At 37.9% G+C, this 17,287-nt stretch overlaps 1 protein-coding gene across 1 annotated transcript; it reads right to left on the bottom strand.

Moving 5' to 3' along the window:
• Positions 1-1,069: 1,069 nt before the first annotated feature.
• On the bottom strand, positions 1,070-16,322 carry LOC311303352 (uncharacterized protein; the record flags this gene model as incomplete). Its single annotated transcript, XM_084429776.1, has 19 exons — positions 1,070-1,536; positions 3,153-3,185; positions 3,295-3,345; positions 3,545-3,598; positions 7,282-7,314; positions 7,484-7,564; positions 7,751-9,770; positions 9,877-9,947; positions 10,294-10,399; positions 14,056-14,106; positions 14,357-14,425; positions 14,601-14,669; positions 14,845-14,913; positions 15,089-15,157; positions 15,333-15,401; positions 15,577-15,645; positions 15,821-15,889; positions 16,065-16,092; positions 16,309-16,322. 19 exons carry the CDS (start codon positions 16,320-16,322, stop codon positions 1,280-1,282), a joined length of 3,282 nt encoding a protein of 1,093 aa, XP_084285902.1. The 3' UTR covers positions 1,070-1,279.
• Between the last annotated feature and the right edge of the window lie 965 nt (positions 16,323-17,287).

Here is a 17,287-nt window from a genome sequence, read left to right as displayed (position 1 = left end):
GTAAAGACTGTGTATTAAAGGGACATACCTGATATATGAGGACTAATGGCTTAACACATACACAATAGTAAAGACTGTGTATTAAAGGGACATACCTGATATATGAGGACTAATGGTTTAACACATACACAATAGTAAAGACTGTGTATTAAAGGGACATACCTGATATATGAGGACTAATGGCTTAACACATACACAATAGTAAAGACTGTGTATTAAAGGGACATACCTGATATATGAGGACTAATGGCTTAACACATACACAATAGTAAAGACTGTGTATTAAAGGGACATACCTGATATATGAGGACTAATGGCTTAACACATACACAATAGTAAAGACTGTGTATTAAAGGGACATACCTGATATATGAGGACTAATGGTTTAACACATACACAATAGTAAAGACTGTGTATTAAAGGGACATACCTGATATATGAGGACTAATGGTTTAACACATACACAATAGTAAAGACTGTGTATTAAAGGGACATACCTGATATATGAGGACTAATGGCTTAACACATACACAATAGTAAAGACTGTGTATTAAAGGGACATACCTGATATTTGAGGACCAATGATCAGACTCAGAACATGGTGCACGCATTGTGCAAGTATGTAAAATATTTTTGTATAGTGCTGTAAATATGCTACCTTACCTTTTATAGTGTGTATTCAAGGATGTACTATTTGGGAGTGACATAAGGGATTGTCTGTCTGTCTGTCTGTCTGTCTGTCTGTCTGTCTGTCTGTCTGTCTGTCTGTCTGTCTGTCTGTCTGTCTGTCTGTCTGTCTGTCTGTCTGTCTGTCTGTCTGTCTGTCTGTCTGTCTGTCTGTCTGTCTATCTATCTATCTATCTATACACATAATGTAAATCTAGCCGGTTGTTTGCAGAAAAACCCAGAGTGGGTGATCATATTTAAGCGAAGAAACAACATTCAAACAAGCGGTGCAGACATAACAGTATGCACATTCTGTGAACAAAGAGCAAAGTTTATTTTGTTCTTGTTTACAGCAAAATTACTGTAGTTGCCCTTAATATTTTACATCACAAGATCATTTTGTGTATCAAGAAACATCCTGTGTGTACTGTGTGTAATGAAAAAACAAACGCTCTTACTTTAAGTGTAAAGAGAACAACTTAAATATTTTAACTGTTCCTAAGCATAACAGCTAAACTAAACATTGCTGAAAGCATACTGAATCCATGAACAAACTTTAACAGCAGAAGAATATTCTGCTTACATATAAACAAAAAGTAAAAAACAAAAACACCTAATGAGACTGTTTCTTTTTTAGGGTTAAGCCGCGATTCCTGACAAAATCCCTAATGTTTTGGAGCGTGCGAGTAGCCAAAGCTGGATGCTCAGCATTCTTGCACTGCTGGCATTCAATTTTAGTGGCGAGTTTACCCCTTGCTATGTGGTCGCGGAAATGCCTCTGTACTGCTGCAATTTCAGTTGGAGACCAGGCTTGTTTCTGCTTCCTTTTAGCATCATCCAGATTTTTTTCAGCAGAATTTTCATGATTCCCTACAAAAGAGGAAAACAGGTTCCTGAACCCTGGGTTGAACACTATGATGGCCAGAGCTCCTCTCCCTCTTCTCCCAACCAGCCACACTCTTACCAACCCTTGTCTTTAGTCAAGTCTTGTTGTATAGGTCACTAATCCGTAAGAGTAAAATTGGTTTTAACTGTTGGCCCAATGTTACATTCCTCATACATCAAATATCAAATTGTAAATAAAAGAATAAAATTAAAGACCTGACTACATGGTTGCTTATTTCCTAATATAGATTTAGGCCTGTCACTAGGGATGCAACGATAAACTGATTTCACTATTAACCGTGCTTTAATTCGTCACGGTTAATTAATCGTTAAGGCTTCTCAACACAGCGTTTCTTCTGCACGGAATAAAACTGCTGCAACTAAAAGTTTTTCCAACTGTGCGCTAGCTTAAAGTTCAGAGGTCAAGACTGAGCACTGAGAATGTGAACATGCTTACATTTCTGCACTATAATATGAACAGAAAGGACTGAAGATAAGTGTGCAATTTGAGGGCCATGTTGTATGTGGGTCCTGCAGCTTTTGACTCCTTGTTTTGTTCCAAAAGGATATGTATAGCTTGCTAATATTCAATACCAGAGATGTGTTTCTTTTTATTTATTTTCACTGTACTGCATTATTCATTTTCAAAAGGAGGCTATATTGTTAAGTCAAAAGCCAGTTAGAGCTTTTTTATTTTCAATGTTTCTACTCTGGTCCAAAAAAAATGAAAATACCAAACAATTTTGTAATATAGTTGATCACAACTTAAAGTGCATTTAACTACATTTGTCCTCTTTAATAGGGAAATACTTAGCTAATATTTAGCTAAGATTTTATATAGACAAATACTATTATTTTTTATTCTTATTTTTATTTATTTATTTATTCATTATTCTGTTATATATTTTCAGTGTAAAATTATTACAGGACTGGAAATGGACTATTATTTGTTTTAACTAATAGTGTTTTAAAATGAATTAATGAATAATAATTACTGTGATAACTGTGAAACCGTGATTATTCCTCAGACTATAATCGTACAGCCAAAATCTATAATCGCTGCATCCCACCCTGTCACGATAATCAATATATCGACTTATCGCACAATAAATGTACATGATCTCAATTTTTGCCAATGCAATACATCACCATTTATATTTACATAAAAAACACAATAACATAAAACATAACATAAAACATAAAAAAAGGAAAAATCTGTAGATGGAAAAATCTCCATAACAGTTCTTCGTCCATTTGTCTTTTTTCTATTTGTAAGAAAATGTGGATTTACTATTATTATTATTTTTTTTTACTATTATTCAAGTTTTTTAAGGTATCTAATATTTGGACACTTAATTTTCATGATCTAAATCATTTATGAATTAAATGTTTGTTTATTAATTGAAAGTGTGTGGCCTTCTTGCATTATTATGCTGTTATATTATTATTTTACATTCACTGGCATAAAATGGTCTTAAAATGACAATAATATCACTTATCACAATTATTTTAAGGGGCAATATATCGACCAACAAAAAGTTATCATGACAGGCCAATATAGATAAGTAGTTCTCATTATACTAGTAGTATTCTCATCATACCTTGAGATGAGCCTCCAAAGGAAGTCTCAATATCTGTGAATAGACAAATAAAACACTATAACAAACAGTAGTATTGCTTGGTCTGCATGAATTGAATCAAACCTTAATGGATATGCTGGCTGAGTGAGGTAGATGCTCATACCATCTGAGGTGCCTGTAGGGTTCACAACAGGCCGCCTAGCTTTCTTCATTCCTGTGGTATGAATAGAATGGCTCAGAATAAAGGTTCTGATGGAACATACTCAAACATTTCATAAATTATTCTACACATTTAAGTGGAAACTGTAAATCTCTAGCAAAAAATCCTCCTTTACTATAAAACCAGCTAAAATGATTGATCTAGAGAATTCCCTAGTACAGTGTTCTTTCTTTATATGATTGTGTGCTTTTACCAGGTTGTTCATGCTCCTCCCTCCTGCTGTGATATTTGTCCTTCATGCAATGATCTTTAAAAAAATAAAAATAAAATACATATTCAAAACATGGTAACACTTTATGGCAAGTGTGAATCTCATGAATTATCAGGAACTAACACAAGCTCAAAGTCTTTCATTCATGACTTCATGGATGAAAAACACCTTAAGGCTATGTTCACACTTAGCGTCTTTTTTCGAACTACCAGCGTCTGTTCTACATTATAACCCTATGGAGTAAACCGTTTTTTCAAAAAAGTCCTGAGCGCTTTTTTAGACGCCACCGCCGGCGTCTTTTTCTGCAGCTCAGAGCGTCTTTTTAAGTTGAAAAAAGTTCAACTTTTATGAAAAGAACGCCCTACGTCAAGCGCCTTTTTGACAGCTGACCAATGACAAGCGAGTAGTGAGACCTGTCGTTTCCATAACAACAAGAATAACAAGAAAAAAATGGAGACGGTGCCGGTAGATAAACTTATCGTCCTTGTTTCGGAGCACAAGGAGCTCCATACAGTTTCCTTTCCTGTATAATGTCGTGCACCCACAAACGTCTTTGTGAACCGACATTCTCCTCCCCGGTAACTTCAAAAGCCATCGCAAGAGCCAACTTTCTCTTTCTCGACATTTTTTGCATCACACAGCACTAGGCTACTGTTGCAGCTGTTGTTATAGCAACAAAAGACGCGCTCGGCTGCTATTTGTAACCGAACGCTGCCAGCGTTTTCTTTTTTGCTAAAAAAACGGCATTGTCAACTTTTTCTTGTCAAAAAAGACACTAAGTGTGAACATAGCCTAAGACATTAAGACAAGTACATCATCATGATTTATGTTTATTATGCATGATCATGATGTTTCCATTGTTCACAAAAAACAAGGTATTTACTTTACATTGTAGATAAACCTATAGGCATGGCACATGATTCAAAATACAAAAAAACATTTTGTGCATGTAAGACTACTTGAATTATTAAAAGGAATATAGAAAAATAATAAATATTACCTCATGCATGCATACAGGCTAGAAGAGTATATCAATTAATGTCAGAACTCATGTTTTTCATTAAAGATGAGGTATCAAGCATGTTCATGTCTTCTTCATAGTAGCCTGTAGGAATATGGACAGAGCGCAACACTGGCCAATCACAGCACAGTGTGCAAAATTTGTTGACATCTCAAACAATTCATCACCACAGGCACTCACAAATCAGGCAACCAACTGGATCTGGTTTACACACGCAACTGCATCACAGACAACATCTTGGTGAGACCTCTCCATGTTTCAGATCATTTCCTCATCACTTTCAGTCTACAACTCTCTGCCCCTGCACCACCAACCCCACCACCAGTCACTTTCAGGCGAAACCTGCGCTCACTTTCTCTCGCCCATCTCTCCTCTGCCGTGTCTTCTTCTCTTCCCTCACCCCCACAATTCTCATCTCTGGATGTGAATACCGCAACGGATACCTTCTGCTCCACTCTAACCTCTTCTCTAGACAATATCTGCCCTCTTTCCTCCAGGCCAGCACGCGCTACTCCCTCTAACCCCTGGTTATCTGAGGTTCTTCGTGAACACCGGACCGAACTCAGGGCAATGGAGAGGAAATGGCGCAAATCAAAAGACACATCTGACCTGAGTATGTATCAATCTCTCCTCTCTTCCTTTTCCGTTGATGTTCATGCTGCAAAATCTTCCTACTTCCACAACAAGATCAACAGCTCCTCCAACACACGATCACTCTTCAAGACATTCAACTCTCTCCTCTGTCCTCCTCCACCACCACCACCCACCTCCTCTTTAACTGCTGACGATTTTGCGAACTTCTTCACCAACAAGACAACAACTATCAGCAATCAGTTCTCAGCTCCTCACACACAGGAGCACAGACCGACCCCTTCCACAGCCAATCACCCTCTCTCCTCCTTCTCTCCGCTAACCGAGGAAAAAGTATCTACACTTCTCCTCTCCAGTCATCCTACCACCTGCCCTCTTGACCCCATCCCCTCACACCTTCTACAAGCCATCTCTCCCACACTTCTACCAGCTCTCACACACATCATCAACTCATCCCTCCATACTGGCACTTTTCCTACTGCATTCAAGCAGGCTCTGGTAACTCAACTGCTGAAAAAAATCAACACTTAACACATCACTTGTAGAGAACTACAGACCTACCTCTCTACTTTTCCTTTCAAATTACTAAATGTAAATGTAAATGTAAATCCAAATACAGTAGTCTTACATCCAAATACAGACTGTATATGTCACTCATTGTTTACACAGTGCAGAGATTGTGAATACAACGGCTAAACAAAATTCGGTTGCAACAATCAGGATAAGCACAAGTAATTACCATTCTGATTAGCTGTAGTGACCACAATCACTCTGCACTGTATAAACAAATAAGTGACCTATACACAAGATGTATTTTGCATTTTGCATTTTATACAGCATGTATTTGGTTTAGTCTGTGCATGTTTGGGACCCATTGACTGCCATTATATCCCAGATGACACACGCAAGTCTGCAAGATGTCTGTTAAAGATCTCTTGATCTGGAAACATCCGCTGTCTAAAAACTTTCTTTCAGATGTCAGTTTTACATACATTCTAAATTATAAACATCTTAAAGACATCTAACAGACGTCTATGTGACATCTAAAAAGAGACATCCAATAGACGTATTGCAGATGAGCAAATAACCTAAATAATACATCTTGCAGATGTAAATGCAGACGTCAAATAGACATCTTCTAGATGTACGTGCGCTATCAGGGATATGACTGAAAGACTGCAGCGGTTTGAGTTAAAAATCTTTGAGTTCTACTGAAGAAACAAAGTCATCTACATCACTGACTCCTAGGGATTAGCAGTTGAACCTCACATTTTCATTTCTGGGTGAACTATCGCTTTAATAACACACTGTTTATCAGTATTTCCAGAAGACCAAGTTACCACTTTACTTGAGGGTTCACACACGATGAGGTCATAAGAAATTAATGCTTAGTTAATGATGACTACTGTATTTGGATGTCAACAGAATTCACATACTCTGTGCTGTGATTGGCCAGTGTTGGGGGTCTGTCCATTTACATGCAGGCTGCTATGAAGAAGACATACGTGCTTGATAACTCATCATAATTAATGAAAAACATTAGTTCTCACATGAATTACTGTTACTGATATACTGTTCTAACCTGTATGCATGCATGAGGCAATGCAGATTTTTGTATATATTATTATAATAATTCAAGTAATCTTATTTGAGAAAAAAAAATGTTTTAGTACATGTACCAAAAGCATAGCTTTATCCATAATGGATATTAAAAATCTTGTTTTCTGTGAAAAAGAAAACATCAAGATCATGCATAATAACCTATTAATCATGATGATGTACTCATCTTAGTGAATGTCTTAAGGTGTTTTTCATCTATGAGGTCATGAATAAAAGATTTTGAACTCATGCTAGTTCCTGATAATTGAGATATTAATGGATGAAGTAATTCATAATTCTCCATTAATTTATGCATTAATTCATGGTAATTCATGTACCCCTACTGTAAAGTGCTCCCCAAAAACTTGCATCATTTACACAATGTTATAATTTAAGCAATCAAAAGCAACCTAAACTGCATTTTAAACATTTCTAACAGTCATTTTGGTTTCAAAAGTATATATACACATGTGGGTTTGAAGTTAAAAAAGTTTTAGTATTCTCATACCTTTAGATGGGCCTCCTAAGGCAGGATCAGTATCTGTGAATAGAAAAATAAAATACTATAACAAACAGCAGCGGCGCTTGGTCTATATGAATTATGCTTCTGTGACATCTCTGAACTACTGTATAATGTTTTGGTGCATCATATGGTGCACTTCTTACACTGACTTTACTGATTTGATGTTTGTATGTTTATGTGCTTTTACCTGTTTCTGTTTGTGTCTGTGGATGCGCCTCCTCAGCATCACTGTCTTCACTATGTTCCGAATCAGAAAAGTCTAACTTGTCTAAAAAAAAAATTGAGTATCAAGTAAGCTTAACATTGCTAATGTTAGAGTAAAAATAGAAGACATAGTGATAACTCTAATATCTGGTGAACATTACATTAAGATCTACGTTAGGGATTATCTTTAGGATATGAATATACTTAGTTAACTTCAAAATGTCATTTGTAACAACTTTAGTAGCATTACCTTCAATTTCAATTTCTTCTAGGGTTTTGCCGTGGAGATTTGAAAGAGAATCTTTCTCCATAGCGAGGAGTAACTTTGAAATCTTGGCCAGCTGGGTTGTAGCCTCCGGAAGTCGATAATATTCTCTGTGCACACGAATATCGTGGCCCAAGAAGTCCGCAACTTGGTCTAACTCGTGGTTTTTCAGGTTAAGCACCTGCGACAAAGTTGCCACATGTTTGCGCAGTTGGGTCGACCGGAGGAGTTCCGGGTTTTGTGCACCACACTCGTGTGCATAGATCCTCAGACAGTCTTGTCCTCTATAACAACTCAAACAGCTTGGTCGAGCAAACAGGAATTGGTTTTCCTCAGGGACTCCACATTCCCTTCTTCTGCTTATGAGGAGGTTTAAGGCATCAACCATGTCTGGTGACAGCAAAACTGCCACTTTTCGCCCTCTTTTACCCCTAAGTTCCACCCGACTAAAATGTGTACAAAGTTTTTGTTCAAACTTTGTTAGCCCAACAGCAACATCTTTGTGTAGGGGAGCTGTATCCCTCTCTAGAAAACCTTTGAGTTGCATTTTTGCAACCTCTCCTCCACGTCGCCGGTTGAACACAATTATTTTTGCAAGAGTTGCTTTGCATAGGTCGCCATAGACTTGTGCTGATGGCATCTGTTTCAAGTTCTCAGAACCTAAATCAACAACCTTTTCAAGATGCTGGTGAAGAAGTTTTACATCCTCTGTGAAAGGGAGGGTAGACGGCTTGTTAAAGCGCCCCTCATTCAAGGTGGTCAAAGCTGTGTGGGAAACGAGTTCAGACCATTTAGCATCATACAGCTTTTTGAATGCTTGGGTTGACTTTATCCCCTCACCATCTTCTGCCATTAGAGCTCGGCAATGTACAATGTCACATATCTTATTCAGTGAGTGGCCCAACTTAAGGGCAAGGCTTGGAGTCTGGAATGAGTGTTTTACATCATCAAACCCAGATACCTTTTTGACAGCCTGGATAACAACATTGAATTTTTCAGGTCTCACAGCATCTTCAAGAGTCTGTACAGAAAATTCCTTTCTCAGAATCAGCAGAAGTCTTCCAACTTCCCGGAGCTTCTGTCGAATATAGTCAAATTTAGTGGGATCTTGCCCATGTTTATTGTAAAATGACTGGGCCAGCTGAAGAATGCAAAAGTCACTCCGCACAGCAGCAGAGATGTCATCGTCTTTCATCACAGTTAGCAGTTTCCAAACACCTTGTGATATTTGTTGGCAGAGGGCTGCATTAGACATTGTTGCCAAAGACAAGACCCTAGTTCTTCCTGGCTCTGCCTGATCTTCCACTGGTTTGGAAAGACAATTTCGAACGTGTCTCCAGAGATCCCTTCGGAGAAACATTGCATGGCAATACATACAGTGCACATAATCTTTTGAATCATATCTTTTCTTTGGCTTACGTCTGAGTTTTAACAATCCAGTCCCATTCGCTAAAACATCTGCATTGTGTTCATAGTTTCCTTTGTTCCGCAGTTTGTTCAGAAGTTTTTGACGCTCTTTGGAATGTTTTGGTAGAGCCAAAGCCCGAGCAACATCGACGTTTGAATTCTCATGGACTTTTAAGTGGCGTGTAAATTTTGACTGCGGTTTTCCACAAATGTAGCAGTAATTCTTCTTGCTTACTGAAGAGGATATATTTGAAGATTGTAAAGATGGATCTTCCCCTGTGCCTGTGATATCCTCAACAGTGCTTTCAGTATTGCCATCGCTGTGAACTTTCGATATTTGTACTTGTATGGCTTTCCTACTAGGCATTTCAAGCTGTGCTGTGCAGACTGGAACTTTTGGGAGTGAACCTATGACACTTTCTTGGCATGGTCTGCCATTTTGAATTTCTGCAGTAGATTTGATGCAGAACACTTCAGTATTTTTAATGTTTAAGAGTTTTTCTGGAGACGCTATGCTTACGTCTGAACCTTCTGAGACAGAATTAGGTACATAGTCCTCATCCGACATGTTCTCACTGGAAAATTCTACTTCGGAATCCTGAAATAGTAAACATATCTTTTGTACATACTCAGAAAGTTTAGTTCTAAGGAAGAAAAATGCTGAAAAATAAAACATATCTGACTATTCAATAAATCATACTTACGGATGTTGAGGGGTCAGGTTTGGGCTTCACATTTTTCTCGTAGCAAGTTTTATGCCAGAAGCGGGAACAAACTAGATTGAGCATATAATAAACAAGGTTGGTTTCATTTGAATAAAAGGTGATTCAAGAAAAGATGCTTTAAAAAGTGATAGATAAAGCAGTGATAGATGATCAGTGTGTTTGAAAGTGTGGCTATAAGATGGAAGAGAACAGAGAAAGGAGAAGACTAATATAAATATGAATCGATTACACAATTACACAGGCAGACAGACTGAGCAAGACAGAAAGAAAGAATGAAAAGTTAACTTTTTCAAGCTAATTTAAAGATGCATTTAGAACGTCAAGATTACACAGTTTTAGGGTTTCAATGGTAAAGCATTTTTAAAAGTATTAAAATTGTCTGAACAAAATACTTACCCTTACATCTCACACCAGCCCACTTAAAAGCGGAATAAGGACCACTACAGCAATCACATTTATTCAAGCTTGATACTACTGTAGATATTATGACATGTTTACAGTTCTGTTGAAAAAAAAGAAGTTATAATTGATTAGAGGAAATTATACTGTATTACTATAGTTAGGTGTTAAAGGCACAATAGAATGCATTAATACAATATTTAAATTGGTCTCTGATATCTATACAGAAGGTATGTGGCTTAGGTAAGGGCAAAAATGATTTAGAAACAGTTTTATCTTTCCATATTATTCAACAATGCCAAGGTAAATTTCAAGGTTTTTCATTATATGGCACCTTTAAGACATAGGGCTAAGGTTTGAACAAGTTATTTTAATTTCACAAATGTGACCCTGGACCACAAAACCAGTCACATGGGTCATTTTTTGGAAATTGAGATTTATACATCATCTGAAAGCTGAGTAAATAAGCTTTCCATTGATGTATGGTTTGTTGGGATAGGACAATATTTGGTCGAGAAACAACTATTGAAAATCTGGAATCTGAGGGTGCAAAAAAATCAAAACATTGAGAAAATCTCCTTTAAAGTTGTTCATTTATGTTGGCGATTGTGCTGCATTCACTCACACAAATAAATGTTTTATATATTTACGGTAGGAAATTTACAAAATATCTTCATGGAACATGATCTTTACTTAATATCCTAATGATTTTTGGCATAAAAGAAAAATCGATAATTTTGACCCATACAATGTATTGTTGGCTATTGCCACAAATATACCAGTGCGACTTATGACTGGTTTTGTGGTCCAGGGTCACAAATAACAAAATGTATATCACAAATGTACTGCACTGTAGTATGACAAAAGCAGTAAGTATGGGGACATGGTGCAGTTTGACAAAACACACACTGAACTTCTACCCATCCCCCACAACATGACAAAAGCAGTAAGTATGGGGACATGGTGCAGTTTGACAAAACACACACTGAACTTCTACCCATCCCCCACAACATGACAAAAGCAGTAAGTATGGGGACATGGTGCAGTTTGACAAAACACACACTGAACTTCTACCCATCCCCCACAACATGACAAAAGCAGTAAGTATGGGGGACTTACGACAAAAGCAGTAAGTATGGGGGACATACGACACACAAACCATTGTGCAGTTTGACAAAACACACCCTGAACTTCTACCCATCCCCCACAACATGACAAAAGCAGTAAGTATGGGGGACATACGACAAAAGCAGTAAGTATGGGGGACATACGACACACAAACCATGGTGCAGTTTGACAAAACACACACTGAACTTCTACCCATCCCCCACAACATGACAAAAGCAGTAAGTATGGGGGACTTACGACAAAAGCAGTAAGTATGGGGGACATACGACACACAAACCATTGTGCAGTTTGACAAAACACACACTGAACTTCTACCCATCCCCCACAACATGACAAAAGCAGTAAGTATGGGGGACTTACGACAAAAGCAGTAAGTATGGGGGACATACGACACACAAACCATTGTGCAGTTTGACAAAACACACCCTGAACTTCTACCCATCCCCCACAACATGACAAAAGCAGTAAGTATGGGGGACATACGACACACAAACCATGGTGCAGTTTGACAAAACACACCCTGAACTTCTACCCATCCCCCACAACATGACAAAAGCAGTAAGTATGGGGGACATACGACACACAAACCATGGTGCAGTTTGACAAAACACACCCTGAACTTCTACCCATCCCCCACAACATGACAAAAGCAGTAAGTATGGGGGACATACGACACACAAACCATTGTGCAGTTTGACAAAACACACCCTGAACTTCTACCCATCCCCCACAACATGACAAAAGCAGTAAGTATGGGGGACATACGACACACAAACCATTGTGCAGTTTGACAAAACACACACTGAACTTCTACCCATCCCCCACAACATGACAAAAGCAGTAAGTATGGGGGACTTACGACAAAAGCAGTAAGTATGGGGGACATACGACACACAAACCATGGTGCAGTTTGACAAAACACACACTGAACTTCTACCCATCCCCCACAACATGACAAAAGCAGTAAGTATGGGGGACATACGACACACAAACCATGGTGCAGTTTGACAAAACACACCCTGAACTTCTACCCATCCCCCACAACATGACAAAAGCAGTAAGTATGGGGGACATACGACACACAAACCATTGTGCAGTTTGACAAAACACACCCTGAACTTCTACCCATCCCCCACAACATGACAAAAGCAGTAAGTATGGGGACATACGACAAAAGCAGTAAGTATGGGGACATACGACACACAAACCATGGTGCAGTTTGACAAAACACACCCTGAACTTCTACCCATCCCCCACAACATGACAAAAGCAGTAAGTATGGGGGACTTACGATACACAAACCATGGTGCAGTTTGACAAAACACACCCTGAACTTCTACCCATCCCCCACAACATGACAAAAGCAGTAAGTATGGGGACATACGACACACAAACCATGGTGCAGTTTGACAAAACACACCCTGAACTTCTACCCATCCCCCACAACATGACAAAAGCAGTAAGTATGGGGACATACGACACACAAACCATGGTGCAGTTTGACAAAACACACCCTGAACTTCTACCCATCCCCCACAACATGACAAAAGCAGTAAGTATGGGGACATACGACACACAAACCATGGTGCAGTTTGACAAAACACACCCTGAACTTCTACCCATCCCCCACAACATGACAAAAGCAGTAAGTATGGGGACATACGACAAAAGCAGTAAGTATGGGGACATACGATACACAAACCATGGTGCAGTTTGACAAAACACACACTGAACTTCTACCCATCCCCCACAACATGACAAAAGCAGTAAGTATGGGGGACTTACGATACACAAACCATTGTGCAGTTTGACAAAACACACCCTGAACTTCTACCCATCCCCCACAACATGACAAAAGCAGTAAGTATGGGGGACTTACGACAAAAGCAGTAAGTATGGGGGACATACGACACACAAACCATTGTGCAGTTTGACAAAACACACCCTGAACTTCTACCCATCCCCCACAACATGACAAAAGCAGTAAGTATGGGGGACTTACGACAAAAGCAGTAAGTATGGGGGACATACGACACACAAACCATTGTGCAGTTTGACAAAACACACCCTGAACTTCTACCCATCCCCCACAAAATGACAAAAGCAGTAAGTATGGGGGACATACGACACACAAACCATTGTGCAGTTTGACAAAACACACCCTGAACTTCTACCCATCCCCCACAAAATGACAAAAGCAGTAAGTATGGGGACATACAACATATGATACACATGCTAGCTCAGAATGAACCATCATCCATATACCATTGTAAATTAAACAATTCCTATGACTGATGATACATGGGGCAACTTTATGAGCAACGTTGCGGGGCAACTTGGGTTAATGTTGGCATCAGTGGGCAACCAGAAGAGACACAGGGCCCATGACTGATTTAAAGTCTGAAAAAAATTTTTTTTACCCATTCTCAGTTGGGAAAGTGCCCAAGCAACATTGGTCAAAAAAAGTTGCCTGGCAAGATTGCTCAAAATGTTGTCCTGTGTATCATCAGCCTATCACTATCTTTTTTAATTCTTTAAGTTTGTAATTAAAAATCACTGTTGTTGCCAACTAAAGAACATTTAAGAAATAAATGCTTATTAAATGCTCATTTTTAATGGAAAGTACATTACCTGTTGAGTGTTGTCATGACATGTCAGCTGAGAATCAGACGTTGTTGAGATCTGAAAAGGTTTGAGTACTGAACATTAAATTTGGATAACACGGCAGTACATGGTGATGCTTTGAGTATCCAAAACAACTAATGTGAAAATGACATAAAGTGAATTCTTAGATCAAACAATCAGGGCATGTGAGAATTCATTGCAGCACACAGTCCTAATCGTCTGTAATGCTAAGGTAATGATTCTACATCATCTTACCAAAGTTAATGGAGATTTAACTACCTGTTGAGCATTAGAAACACACACTTACCTCCTTTGACCCATCTCTTGCTGCACAGCTGACCAAAGCATGCACCTGTTGTTCAATCTCAGAACAAACCTGTGAAATATGAAAGATTTGTGTAATCAGATTGACAAAAGGTCAACTATACTATGCTATAAAACACTTTTTATGAAAATTTTAAAGAAATCAATAGTTTATAAGGATTTTGCATCATCTTACCAAAGTTAATGGAGATTTAACTACCTGTTGAGCATTAGAAACACACACTTACCTCCTTTGACCCATCTCCTGCTGCACAGCTGACCAAAGCATGCACCTGTTGTTCAATCTCAGAACAAACCTGTGAAATATGAAAGATTTGTGTAATCAGATTGACAAAAGGTCAACTATACTGTGTTATAAAACACTTTTTATGGAAATTTTAAAGAAATCAATAGTTTATAAGGATTTTGCATCATCTTACCAAAGTTAATGGAGATTTAACTACCTGTTGAGCATTAGAAACACACACTTACCTCCTTTGACCCGTCTCCTGCTGCACAGCTGACCAAAGCATGCACCTGTTGTTCGGTCTCAGAACAAACCTGTGAAATATGAAAGATTTGTGTAATCAGATTGACAAAAGGTCAACTATACTATGTTATAAAACACTTTTTATGGAAATCTTAAAGAAATCAATAGTTTATAAGGATTTTGCATCATCTTACCAAAGTTAATGGAGATTTAACTACCTGTTGAGCATTAGAAACACACACTTACCTCCTTTGACCCGTCTCCTGCTGCACAGCTGACCAAAGCATGCACCTGTTGTTCGGTCTCAGAACAAACCTGTGAAATATGAAAGATTTGTGTAATCAGATTGACAAAAGGTCAACTATACTATGTTATAAAACACTTTTTATGGAAATCTTAAAGAAATCAATAGTTTATAAGGATTTTGCATCATCTTACCAAAGTTAATGGAGATTTAACTACCTGTTGAGCATTAGAAACACACACTTACCTCCTTTGACCCATCTCTTGCTGCACAGCTGACCAAAGCATGCACCTGTTGTTCGGTCTCAGAACAAACCTGTGAAATATGAAAGATTTGTGTAATCAGATTGACAAAAGGTCAACTATACTATGTTATAAAACACTTTTTATGGAAATCTTAAAGAAATCAATAGTTTATAAGGATTTTGCATCATCTTACCAAAGTTAATGGAGATTTAACTACCTGTTGAGCATTAGAAACACACACTTACCTCCTTTGACCCATCTCTTGCTGCACAGCTGACCAAAGCATGCACCTGTTGTTCGGTCTCAGAACAAACCTGTGAAATATGAAAGATTTGTGTAATCAGATTGACAAAAGGTCAACTATACTATGTTATAAAACACTTTTTATGGAAATCTTAAAGAAATCAATAGTTTATAAGGATTTTGCATCATCTTACCAAAGTTAATGGAGATTTAACTACCTGTTGAGCATTAGAAACACACACTTACCTCCTTTGACCCGTCTCCTGCTGCACAGCTGACCAAAGCATGCACCTGTTGTTCAATCTCAGAACAAACCTGTGAAATATGAAAGATTTGTGTAATCAGATTGACAAAAGGTCAACTATACTATGTTATAAAACACTTTTTATGGAAATTTTAAAGAAATCAATAGTTTATAAGGATTTTGCATTATCTTAACAAAGTTAATGGAGATTTAACTACCTGTTGAGCATTAGAAACACACACTTACCTCCTTTGACCCATCTCTTGCTGCACAGCTGACCAAAGCATGCACCTGTTGTTCAATCTCAGAACAAACCTGTGAAATATGAAAGATTTGTGTAATCAGATTGACAAAAGGTCAACTGTACTATGCTATAAAACACTTTTTATGGAAATTTTAAAGACATCAATAGTTTATAAGGATTTTGCATCATCTTACCAAAGTTAATGGAGATTTAACTACCTGTTGAGCATTAGAAACACACACTTACCTCCTTTGACCCATCTCTTGCTGCACAGCTGACCAAAGCATGCACCTGTTGTTCAATCTCAGAACAAACCTGTGAAATATGAAAGATTTGTGTAATCAGATTGACAAAAGGTCAACTGTACTATGCTATAAAACACTTTTTATGGAAATTTTAAAGACATCAATAGTTTATAAGGATTTTGCATCATCTTACCAAAGTTAATGGAGATTTAACTACCTGTTGAGCATTAGAAACACACACTTACCTCCTTTGACCCATCTCCTGCTGCACAGCTGACCAAAGCATGCACCTGTTGTTCAATCTCAGAACAAACCTGTGAAATATGAAAGATTTGTGTAATCAGATTGACAAAAGGTCAACTATACTATGTTATAAAACACTTTTTATGGAAATTTTAAAGAAATCAATAGTTTATAAGGATTTTGCATTATCTTAACAAAGTTAATGGAGATTTAACTACCTGTTGAGCATTAGAAACACACACTTACCTCCTTTGACCCGTCTCCTGCTGCACAGCTGACCAAAGCATGCACCTGTTGTTCAATCTCAGAACAAACCTGTGAAATATGAAAGATTTGTGTAATCAGATTGACAAAAGGTCAACTATACTATGTTATAAAACACTTTTTATGGAAATTTTAAAGACATCAATAGTTTATAAGGATTTTGCATCATCTTACCAAAGTTAATGGAGATTGAACTACCTGTTGAGCATTAGAAACACACACTTACCTCCTTTGACCCGTCTCCTGCTGCACAGCTGACCAAAGCATGCACCTGTTGTTCAATCTCAGAACAAACCTGTGAAATATGAAAGATTTGTGTAATCAGATTGACAAAAGGTCAACTATACTATGTTATAAAACACTTTTTATGGAAATCTTAAAGAAATCAATAGTTTATAAGGATTTTGCATCATCTTACCAAAGTTAATGGAGATTTAACTACCTGTTGAGCATTAGAAACACACACTTACCTC

Source organism: Rutilus rutilus (assembly GCF_951802725.1).
Source record: "Rutilus rutilus genome assembly, chromosome: 14".
NCBI classification, from domain to species: domain Eukaryota; kingdom Metazoa; phylum Chordata; class Actinopteri; order Cypriniformes; family Leuciscidae; genus Rutilus; species Rutilus rutilus.
Note: the sequence above shows the minus strand (reverse complement) of the source record. Positions and strands in the feature narration are given on the sequence as shown.